The 12,242-nt window shown below is 48.2% G+C and overlaps 1 protein-coding gene across 1 annotated transcript in view; it reads left to right on the top strand.

Annotated features, from left to right (window-relative positions):
- The window catches only part of LOC148143011 (uncharacterized), a 127,190-nt gene that overhangs the window by 76,184 nt on the left and 38,764 nt on the right, over positions 1-12,242 (top strand). Inside the window, exon 3 of the mRNA XM_087975772.1 lies at positions 123-836. Coding sequence (XP_087831898.1) covers positions 123-836 — 714 coding nt within the window. The remainder of the gene's footprint in view (positions 1-122; positions 837-12,242) is intronic.

Genomic DNA, 12,242 nt, shown 5'->3' with positions numbered 1-12,242 from the left:
AACTATGAGTCTATGAGAAGGAGGAAAGCTTTTTGGTTCCCGTTTGAGTACATTTTCAGCATCAGTGGGACTGGATGAGAGACCCAACTGTTGCAGCGCACTGAATGAGGAGCGTGTAGCAGCTATACAGCCTGGAAAGAGGAATTCACGACGTGGAGAGCGTCTACACGTGTTTGTGCGCGACTGAAGCTTCGGCCATGGAGAAAGCCGAGGAATCCTGCCCCGTGGAGAAACCATGGAAGTGTGGTGACTGTAGGAAAGGCTTCCGTGCTCCATCTGCCCTGGAGATTCATCGGCGCAGTCACACCGGAGAGAGGCCGTTCTCCTGCCCTGAGTGCAGGAAGGCCTTCAGCAATTTCTCCGCCCTGCAGGCCCACCAGCAGGTCCACACAGGGGATAGGCCGTTCCCCTGCACTGAGTGCGGGAAGATCTTTAGCAATTCCTCCATCCTGCTGACCCACCGGCGGGTCCACACGGGGGAGAAGCCCTTCAGCTGCCCTGAATGTGGGAAGGCCTTCAGCTATTCCTCGGACCTGCTGAAGCATCAGCGGGTCCACACCGGGGAGAGGCCCTTCAGCTGCCCCGAGTGCGGGAAGGCCTTCAGCAATTCCTCCAACCTGCTGAAGCATCAGCGGGTCCACACCGGGGAGAGGCCCTTCAGCTGCCCCGAGTGTGGGAAGGCCTTCAGCGATCCCTCTGCCCTGGTGAAGCACCGACGAGCCCACAAGGGGGAGAGGCCCTTCAGCTGCCCCGAATGCGCGAAGGGCTTCATCCACTCCTCCCACCTCCTGAGCCACCAGCGAGTTCACGTGCCATCTCAGGGGGAATTGAAGGAGTGACGGCCGAGTGCCATTATCGACTGGACTATCAACGGAGTTGCAGGGAGTCCCGGGTTCATTTCCCTCCGCGACGGATGGTGGAATTTGAATTTGGTCAGAAATCTGGAGTTCAGAATCTAACGGTGAAACCATTTTAGGGGTGTGGGGGTGGAAGAAACCCCCATTTGATTCACTCAGTCGTCCCAGCTGCATCCTTTATCCGGTCTGGCCTGTACGTGACTCCAGACGCACAGCAGTGTGGCTGATTTCCATCCCCCCCCCCCCCCCCCCCCACTCAAAAAGCCCCTGGCAAATGGGTGAGGAGGAACTTACTTGGATACAGAGTATGGGTTGAAATTGCTGAGTGAGGCAATACTCCCTCTGGGTTACGGTTATACCAAGGATCCAATTACAAAGAGACGACTCCGTGCTGACCAATATTAAAGAAGGGGGGCGGGGGGTGTGGTGTCTGTGTGCACTTTGACCTTGAGGTGTTTTTTAAAAAAATCTGCTATGTTTTCTCTGCTTGTTTGCTGGGGAGAATCTGAAGCAGTAACAAAGTTGGGTCACAATAAAGGTTACTTAAACTTACCCCCGGCTCAGACTCTCATTGAAGGCTTTGAGCTCCAAGAGGTTTTTGTTTTAAAGCTGCTCATTTCTTTCAGCCTTCTGCACTAAGTTTCCAATGTTGTGTATCAGATGGAGCAGTGAATGAGTAGCTAGTATCGTTAGAATTTTTTCAGGAGTGCAGAGTGCGCCATGTCATCGGCATTGTAAAGTTTCCTGGCAGCACCAGGAGCTGTGGGCTGTGTTCACTGGAAACGATGTGGAAGTGCCGGTGTTGGACTGGAATGGATAAAGTGAAAAAAATTACAGCACCAGGTTATCATCCAACAGATTTATTTGGAAGCACTAGCTTTCGGAGTGCTGCTCCTTCATCGGGTAGCTATGGAGCAGGAACATATAGCAACCGATCAAAGTGTCATACTACTGATAGGATATATAGAACAAATCAAGATTGTGGTTTAGTCTTTCATCTTCTAGAATGGGATGCGGGTTTTGGTTCATTAATATGTAAAGCTCAGAAGTACTTTTGAGTCGCATTCTTGAGATGACTTAAGGTTTTATAGAAATCAGTGACATCTCAGCTCAGTACATGAAGGATGTGAGGTTTGACTCTGTCTGTATCCCAATCTTGAATCAGACTGGTTCCATTTCCAAAGTAGGAATTTATAAAATATTACATGGATTGACTGCCTGCTGATTGTGTGCTTTTTTGATCAAAATTGAATGTATCTGCAAATGCAAATTCACCCCATAAACCTGTGTGTGTGTGTGCGCGCGCGCGCGTGAGAGTTTGCCTAAGAGTATATGTTTGCCTGTGTGCATGCTTGGTAATGTATGAGTGTGATGGAGTATAAGCCTGTGAGAGTGTTGGGTGGTGTGTATCTGTGTCTGAGACAGAGCGTGTGTACGAGAGAGGTATAGATAAAAGTGAGGAATTGCATTTTGCTTAAAAAATGGGGAGGACTTGTAGCAGTTACTGGCAGGGCCCTGGGTTATGTTGTAGGACAGAGACATGGGGGTGTGGTTCAGGTACATAGGTCTTTGAAATTTGCATCACTGGTAGTCAAAGTGGTTAAGAGTTGTTTAGCCCACTTGCCTTCATTGTTCACACTGTTGAATGTTGGAGTTGGGACATCATTTTGAAATTGTACAGGATGTTGGTGAGGCCACTTTTAGAACATTGAGTACAGTTCTGGTCGCCCTGTTATAGGAAGAATACTATTAGAGAAGGTTCGGTAAAGATTTACCAGGATGTTGTCGGGACTGAAGGGTTTGAGTTATAAGGAGAGGCTGAGACTTTATTCACTGGAGTGGAGGTTGAGGGGTGATCTTATTGAGATTTGTAAAATCATGAGGGGTGTAGGCAAGGTGACTAGCAAAAATAGTGAGGAGCATGTTTGGTTATGTCGAGTCACGGGGAAAAATAAATATTGGCTCAACCGTTTCTTTTTCTCCTATTGGCATTTGGACACTTAAATTTGTCAGTAATCGCAGCATTGCCACAGAGTGTACAGCGCATGCTCCTCGGTGTCCGCTGCAATGGGGTGCGATCTTCTTTAGAAGCTAATGGGGAGCCTTGGAGGACCGGAAGTAGGAAGTCCTCCTGCCAATGAGAACATCCACTATTGTCTGAATGCGGAAGTTGTCCCATGAGCTTCTGAAGCTGATGCTGCACCTCTCTCTCTCTGAATGAAGATTGAGCTTCACTCCATGATGCAACTTCCTTCCTCTGTTTGACATTGTGAGTACGGCACTCTCTTTTCCATTTCTTTATTTCATTGTGGGCTTTAATTGTTGACTCGCAGTAACTGAATGTAAAGACTGAATCCAGGGAGGAGCAGACTCAGGAAATGTTGATCCAGATCGGTGTCTCAATTGGCAAAAACAGTCCCACAGTGTGAAGTTATAGCCTTTGCTGTGGGGGGAAAAAACAGCAGAAAGGAAGTGCATTGTTTAAATGGTGATATATTGGGATGTGGGGAAAGTGAGGACTGCAGGTGTTGAAGATCAGAGTCAAAAAGTATGGCACTGGAAAAGCACAGCAAGTCAGGCAGCTTCCAAGGAGCAGGAGAGTCGAAGCTAGAGGAATTGAGTTCAGAAGTGGGGATGCCTTCCTGCAGTTAGGGGGTCATTGAATATATTCAAGGCTGAGTTCATCTGATTTTTGAACAACAAAGAGGTGGATGTTTCTGGGGGAAGGCAAGAAACAGACCCTTCAGCCCAACTAGTCCGTGCTGACTATGTTCACAAACTAAACTCATTCCACCTGCCTGTGTTTGGCCCATATCTCTTAGAACCTTTCCTATTCATGTCCTTATCCAAACATCTTTTAAACGTTGTTACTGTACCTGCATCCACCATTTCCTCTGGACATTCATTCCACACACAAACCACTCTCTCAAAGGAAAAAGGTGCTCCTCATATCTTTTTTAAAATCTTTCTCCTCGCACCTTAAAAATTTGCTCCTAATCTTGAAACAACACCTGCCATTCACCTCATCTATGCCCCTCATGATTTCATAATTCTCTATAATGTCGCATCTCAACCTCCTGTGTTCCATTGAAAACATCCCAGCCTATCCACCTAGATGTAGGTCGATTAATATCCAGTTATGATCTGTTCAAAGCTGGTGCAGGCTCGAAAGACCAACTGACCTACTCCTGCTCCCAACTCTCACTATGTCCAGGACAGTAAGGGACTATAAGACAGGACACCACATCAGGTCTGCTCATACCATTCAATTGTGGCTGATCAGTTTGTCAACCCCATTCACCTGCTTTCTCCCAATACCTCTTGATCCCCTTGATACTCAAGAACCTATCTATTTCAGTTTTAAATATCCTCAGTGACCTGGCCTCCACAGCCTTCTGTGTCAAGGAATTCCATAGATTCACCACTCTCTGGCTGAAGTTTTTCCTTTTCTCCATTCTAAAAGGTCCTCTGTTCCTAGTCTCTCTCTTACCAATTAAAACATCTTCCCAATGTCCAGGTCGTTCAGTATTATGTATGTTTCAATTAGATCCCCCCCCCCCCCCCCCCCGCCCCGGTGAGTGTGGGCCTGTTAATCAGCATGAACCAGACCTTTAGGATGAGGTACAGCAGGGATTAGGTTCAGCAAACTGAGAATGGAGGGAGAGTGTGTGGGGTGGAGATTTTCAGCTTCTCTGGAATAAGGGAGGAAAGAGATATAAATCAGAATTGATCGGATGGGCTGATCGGCCAAAGAGTGGCAGGTGGAGTTTAATTTAGAGAAATGTGAGGTTTGCATTTTGGTCAAGCAATCCAGACAGGACCTACACAGTTAAGGGGAGTGTTGCAGAACAAAGAGACCTTGGTATGCTTTCCTTTATTGGTCAGAGCATTGAGTACAGGATTTGGCAAGTACTGTTGTGGCTGTGCAGGACATGTGGTTAGTCCACTTTTGGAATACTACATTCAGTTCTGGTCTCCCTGCAATAGGAAAAATGTTGTGAAACTTTGAAAGGGGTGGGAAAACTTTTATAAGGCTTGTTGGCAGAGTTGGAATGTTTGAGGTACAGGGAGAGGCTGATAGGCCAGGGATATTTTCCCTGGAGCATCAGAGGCTGAGGGGTGACCTTATAAAAGGATATAAGGGGCATGGATCAGAGCAAGGTCTTTTCCCCAGGGTAGGGGAGTCCAGAACTAGAAGAACATAGGTTTAAGGTGAATGGGGAAAGGGAAGTGAGTAGAAACTTTTTCACGCAGAGGGTGGTGGATATATGGAACCTGCTGCCAGAGGAAGTCGTGGAGGCTGGAATAATGACACAATATAAAAGGCATCTGGGTATATGAAGAGCAAGGGTTTAGAGGGATTTGGGCCAAATGCTGGCAAATGGAACTACATTAATTTAGGATGTCTGTCTAGGTTAGGGTGGATTAGCCATAGGATGTGCAGGTTAGGTGCATTCGTAAGGGTTAAATGCAGAGCAATGGCGGGGGGGAATGGGTGTGGGTGGGTTACCCTTCGGAGGGTCGGTGTGGACTCCCTGGAGAGAAAATGAGGTCTGCAGATGCTGGAGATCAGAGATGGAAATGTGTTGCTGGAGAAGCGCAGCAGGTCAGGCAGCATCTAGGGAACAGGAGAATCGACGTTTCGGGCATTAGCCCTTCTTCAGGAATTCCCTGGACCGAGTGGCCTGCTTCCACAATATGGAACTTCTCCGAAGGAAAGCTGTTTTGCAAACGGCGCAGGCGCACTGCGGACCAGACGGCCGCCGTCCGGAGCAGGCGCAGTGTGGGGGTCCCCGCTGCCGGCCTCGCTCCGTTGGTGACGTCACAACGCGGAAGTGGCCATGTCAGTTTCAGAGTGCAACTCCTTCCCTAAGGGGAACCCTTCATCAAGGGAGGGAGGGGAATATGTTCACTTGTAGCAACTGGAGTGAATCCAGGAGGGAGCAGACTCTGCAAACTCAAGGTGAGGAGAGACGGATAGATGGGGTGGGGGGGGGGGTGACCTGAAAGACTTTTATAAAATGAAGAGGTGAGGGGAGAGAGGGTAATTAGACAAGATCTTTTCCTTGGGATGGGGGAGTCCAGAACTGGAGGTTAATAAGTTAAGGGTGAGGATGGGGGTGGGGGCGGTGGTGATTTAAGCGACCTAAAGGGGTATTGTTTTCACGCAGAGGGTGGTGCATGTATGGAATGAGCTGCCAGAGGAAGTGGCTCAGGCTGGTACAATTGCAGTATTTTAAAAGTCATCTGGTTGGGGATATGAATAGGAAGGGCTCAGAGGGATATGGGTCAAGTGCTGGCAAATGGGACTAGATTAATTTCGGATATCTGGTCAGCACCAAAGAGTTTGATCCAAGTGTCTGTTTCTATGCTGTATATCTGTGACTCTGGCTTTCCACAAACATTTGCCACATCTTTACGTTCAGTTTCTCTCTGGTGTCTATGTTAATACCTTGATGTCTCACTTTGCTCCCCCGCTTCCCGGGGACGTTAACCATTTTGAGTCTAGTTCTTCTTCAAGAAGCTGCATTGCAGGTTCACACTGAATTGACACTCTTCCCAAATCAGACCTACTCACTCTTAGCAGTATCCCACAGATATTAACTTTCAGGTGGAGGTATCCAAAATTCAGAGAGATGTCGGTTTTGACGTTATTGCTTTTCTGCCCCTGTAAGATCCTGAATCAGTACCTTCAGGAAAATTAGAGTGGAGTGAAAACAGAGGGGGAGGGAGAGTGGGATGGTGCTTTCAATTTTGTGGAATAACAAAAGAAAAGAATATTCCACAGAAAGTAGAATTCCTTGTTCAGAATTTTTAACCTGCACTGACAGTGATGGCTTTTGTAATCTCTTTTTACATTTGAGGATCTGAAGACGGAAGTTTCAAAATCAACAGATGAAGGCCTTATGCCCAAAACGTTGACTCTCCTGCTCCTCGGATGCTGCCTGACCTCCTGCGCTTTTCAACACTGACTCTCCAGTGTCTTCAGTCCTCACTTTGACATCAATGTCTGACAGTCACTCAATCCATCGGGAACGCAACGGTTTTCAACTCTGATTCTGTGAGAAGGAGCAAAGCGTTTTGGTTTCTGTTTGAGTACGTTTTCAGCATCAGTGGGACTGGATGAGAGACCCTACCGTTGCAGTGCACTCAGTGAGGAGAGTGTAATAGCTATACGGCCTGGGAAGAGGAATTCAAGTTGGGGACAGTCTCCACACATGTGCAGCTAAAGCTTCGGCCATGGAGAAACCCAAGGAATCCCGCGCTGTGGAGAAACGGTGGAAGTGTGGCGACTGCGGGAAAAGCTTCCGTGCTCCGTCTGCCCTGGAGGTTCATCGGCACATCCATACGGGGGAGAGGCCGTTCTCCTGCCCCGAATGCGGTAAGGGCTTTAGCCAGGACTCTACCATGCTGACCCACTGGCGTATCCACACAGGGGAGCGGCCCTTCAACTGCCCCGAGTGTGGGAAAGCCTTCAGGAATTCCTCGAACCTGCTCAGGCACCAGCGGCTCCACACTGGGGAAAGGCCCTTCAACTGCCCCGAGTGCGGGAAGGCCTTTGTCCGGGCCTCCCACCTCCTGACCCACCAGCGGGTCCACACGGGGCAGAAGCCCTTCAGCTGTCCTGAGTGTGGGAAGAGATTTACCCAGGCCTCCAACTTGCTGACTCACCAGCGGGTCCACACAGACGAAAGGCCCTTCAGCTGCCCCGAATGCTGGAAAGGCTTCACCTGCTCCTCCCACCTGCGGAGGCACCAGCGAGTTCACGTGCCACCGCAGGGGGATTGAAGGAGTGACGGCCAAGTGCCATTATCGACTGGACTATCAACCCACTTCCGGGGGCTCCCGGGTTTGAATTCCACCGCGACAGATGGTGGAATTGGAATTTGGTCAGAAATCTGGAGTTCAGAATCTAACGGTGAAACCATTTTCGGGGGTTGGGGGTGGTGAAACCCCCATCTGATTCACTCACGTCCTTTTTAGGGAAGGAAACTCGTTGTGGGAGAGGATTCACTCAGTCGTTCCAGCTGTCTCCTTTTACCCGGTCTGGCCTACACGTGACTCCAGACCCACAACAGTCTGGTTGACTCTCCACTGCCCTCCCCTCACTGGCAAATGCGTGGAGAGAAACTTACTTGGAGACCAGATATGGGTTGAAATTGGTGAGTGAGGCAGTATTTCCTATGGGTTACGGCTGTAGCAAGGACCCAATTACAAAGGGACAACTCGGTGCTGACCAATAGTAAAGGAGAGAGGTGGAGGGGGGTGGCAGTGTGTGCGCTTTGACCTTGAGCTGCTTATTTAAAAAAAAACAGCAACTTTTTCGACCCCTTTTTGGTGAGGGGGGTGCGGGGGTGGAATCTGAAGCTGTAACAAAGTTGGGTCACAATAAAGGTTACCTGAACTTACTTACTGCCAGGCTCAGACTCTCATTGAAAGTTTTGAGCTCCAAGAGGTTTTTGTTTTAAAGCAGCCTCCTGCATTTTTTGCAGCCTCCTGCACTGAGTTTCCAATGTCGTGTATCAGATGGAGCAGTGAATGAGGAGCTAGTATCGTTAGAAATTGTAATTTTTTCATGAGTGCAGGTACTGCATCATTTCATCAGCATTGTAAAGTTTACTGGCAGCACCCGGAGGTGTGGGCTGTGTTCACTAGATACGTGTATCTTTACAATTAAGAATACCTAAAATGATATATTCAGAAACATAGTTGAAGTCTGAAAGCATGTTAAATTTTTTAAAAGAGCTGTTGAAACCTTTCTGAAACTTGCACTGAATTATATGCAGTTTAACCACAGCTCAGGACAGGTTGGAAGGGGTGAATGGCCTGTTCATAGTCTTGTGAAATTGGTTCTGAGTATGTAGAAATGAAGTCATAGAGGTGTACAGCATGGAAACAAACCCTTCAGTCCACGCCAACCAGATATTCTAACTTAAACTAGTGACCCATTTGCCAGAATTTGGCCAATGTCCCTCTAAACCCTTCCTATTCATATTCCCCATCCAGATGCCTTTTAAATGCTGTAATTATATCGGCCTTCACCACTTCCTTTGGCAGCTCATTCCATGAACTCCCCACCCTCTGCGTGAAAAGGTTGCCCCTTAGGTCCCTCACAAATCTTCCACTCCCCCCACCCTAAATCTATGCCCTCTAGTTCTGGACTCCCCCCGAACCCCAAACCTGGGGAAAAGAGATACAAAAGTTCATTTACTCCTCCCCACCCCCACCCCACCCCCCCCCACCCCCCCACCCCACCCCACCCCCACCCCACCCCACCCCCACCCCCCCTACCCCCCCCACCCCACCCCACACCCCCCACACCCCCCACACCCCCCACCTTGTCTATTTACCCTATCCATGCCTCTCATGATTTTATAAACGTTTGTAGGGTCACCCTCAGCCTTTGGCGCTCGACAGAAAACAGCTCCACTCTGTTCAGCTCAAACCCTGACAACATCCTTATCAATCTTATCTGAATCCTTTCAGGTTTCACAATATCCTTCCTCCAGCAGAGAGACAAACACTGCACACAATACTCCAAAAGTAGCCAAACAAATGTCCTGGAGAGTGCACAACGTAACCTTCCAGCTCCAATACTCAGAACTGGGAAAGTTTTCAAAACCCACAAAAGACAACCGCGAAAGAATGGAGGTATAAACCGATCTTTTGCGGGTCAGCTTGTACATCAGGGCGGGGGGCGGGGGGGGGGGGGGGGGGGGGGGGGGGGGATGGGAAGGAAGCTGAATGTGCTGGAGCCAAGGTGGAGGAAGAACAGAGGATGCAAAACCGGCTTGAAGCTGCAATGAGGAATATTGAATGTGCTGTACTTGCACCTGCTGCAGTTACTTGTGGGAATTGGGTGCATTTTAAACATCAAAACAGAAAAGATATCTACTCCTCCCGCCTTCCCAACGTTGATCCTTCCGTCCCTCCTCACCCGGGTAACTAAGACGCATACCTGAGTTTGTGGAGTCTCCTCCCTCCCTGCATTCACTCCAGTTGCTACAAGTGAATAGATTTCCCCTCCTCCCATCTCTGTCTCCCTCCCAGGATGAAGAGTTGCCCTGACAGTGAGATTCACTCAAACGGACAGGGCCACTTCCCTGCTGTGACATCAACATATCAAGAGGCGTGTCACAGTTTGCAAAACCCCTTCCCTTCAGAGAATCCTCACAGTGTGGAAGCAGGCCACTGGGCCCAAAGACTCCATACCGACCCTCTGAAGGTTAACCCACCCACACCCATTCCCCTACACCTGTTGCTGTACATTTACCCCGACTAACCTGCACATCCCTGGGCACTAAGTAATTCAGCATGGCCAATCCACCCTAACCTGCACATCCCTGGGCACTGTGGGTAATTTGGCATAGCCAACCCCCCCGCCCCCGAACCTGCACATACAAATTCACCCCCATGGACGTGTGTGTGTGTTTGCATGAAAGAGAAAAAAAAATCTACATCAGTATATCTCTGCCTATTTGATAACAGATGCTTTATTTCTGTTGGTGTAAATATTGTTGTAAATCATAGCTGGGTGCTAATAGTTAGATGGAAGGGAGACAAAATTCCCCAAGTAGGGCGCCATGAGAATCCTGGGAGAGCCCTATTTCTGGTTTACTTCCGAATGAACAAACATGAAGCATAAGCACCTATTTATTTCTAATTTTGTTTCATTTTTCTTGTTTAATTCCCTGTTATGACTACACTCTGTGCCTGGATGGTTGACAGGCTGGGAGATTGTGCGTTGATTACTGAATGTTTTATTGTTCCAGAAGGTGTAATAGGGAACAGGGAGATCAACAGAGGACAGAAGAATCAGGACCTGAAACCCGACCTGACACCAGACTACCCTGTGCTCAGTGCTTTGATTAATAGTGCCAACCCTCTACCTTTACCTCGCTTCCCATCTGACTATCCCCTCGATATTCAGGATCCAATCCCTGTCATCCTGAAGCCATGTCTCTGTAAGGAGTCTCAGATCATAATTATTCTCAGTGTGCAGTCAATTCATTCACTTTTGTTACATTGCAGCACACATTCAGACACACTGTTTTTAGTTTCAATTTTTGTGACCTTTAAAATCCAGTTTTGATTGCTGGTACGTTTACTCCCCTTGTCCCTTTCTATCGTTCTCTGATGTTCATTTTCCACATCACTATACTGCTCACTGGCCTTGATTTGGATTGGCCATGCTAAATTGCCCAGAATGTCCAGGGATGTGCAGGTTAGGTGGGTTAGCCATGGGAAATGAAAGGTTAAAGTTTCATAGTAATAGAAGCAGGAGTCGGCCATTTGGCCCATCCAGCCTGCTCCACCATTCATTAAGATCATGGCTGATCTATCCATCAACTCAGCTCCTCCTCCCTGCATTGTCCCAACTACCCTTCATTCCCCTACCATTGCAAATACCCATTCAACTGTGTATTTGAGTTTAGAGTCATAGCGATGTACAGCATGGAAACAGACCCTTTGGTCCAACCCGTCCCATGCCGACCAGATATCCCAACCCAATCTTGTCCCACCTGCCAGCACCCAAACGATAGTTCTCCAAACCCTTCCTATTCATATACCCATCCAAATGCCTCTTAAATGTTGCAATTGCACCAGTCTCCACAACTTCCTCTGGCAGGTCATTCCATACACACACCAGCCTCTGTGAAAAAGTTGCCCCTTTGGTCTCTTTCATATATTTCCCTTCTCACCCTAAACCTATGCCCTCTAGTTCTGGACTCCCCCACTCCAGGGAGAAGATTTTGTCTATTTATCCTATCCATGTCCCTTTATGATTTTATAAACCACTATACGGTCACCCTTCAGCCTCTGACACTCCAGCGAAAACAGCCCCAGCGTGTTCAGTGTCTCCTTATAGCTCAAATCTTCCAACCCTGGCAACATCCTTGTACATCTTTTCTGAACCCTTTCAAGTTTCACAACATCTTTCCGATATGAAGGAGACCAGAATTGCACGCAATATTCCAACAGTGGTCTAACCAATGTCCTGTGCAGCCACAACATGACTCCTGTACTCAATACTCTGACCAATAAAAGAAAGCATACCAAACGCCATCTTCACTATCCTATCGACCTGTGACTCCACTTTCAAGGAGCTACGAACCTGCACTCCAAGGTCTCTTGAGTGAAAATGTCTCTACTGCTTCTCTGGGCAGAGAATTCCATAGATTCACTACTCTCTGGGAAAAGCAGTTCCTCCTCATCTCGGTCCTAAATCTGCTCCTCCTAATCTTGAGGCCTGGTCTCATCCAGCAGCAGAAATGACTGTATAGGGTAGGGCTTCATCCCCACAGTGCAACAAATTCCCACCTTCCATCAAAATCCCGGATGTAGTTACTCACTCAGTTGCTGTCTCACAAATGCAATACTTCA

Source organism: Chiloscyllium plagiosum, unplaced genomic scaffold (genome assembly GCF_037043375.1).
Source record: "Chiloscyllium plagiosum isolate Xiang-an unplaced genomic scaffold, Cpla_swu_hap1 HiC_scaffold_27, whole genome shotgun sequence".
Lineage (NCBI taxonomy): Eukaryota > Metazoa > Chordata > Chondrichthyes > Orectolobiformes > Hemiscylliidae > Chiloscyllium > Chiloscyllium plagiosum.
This window is presented reverse-complemented; position numbering and strand designations above follow the sequence as displayed.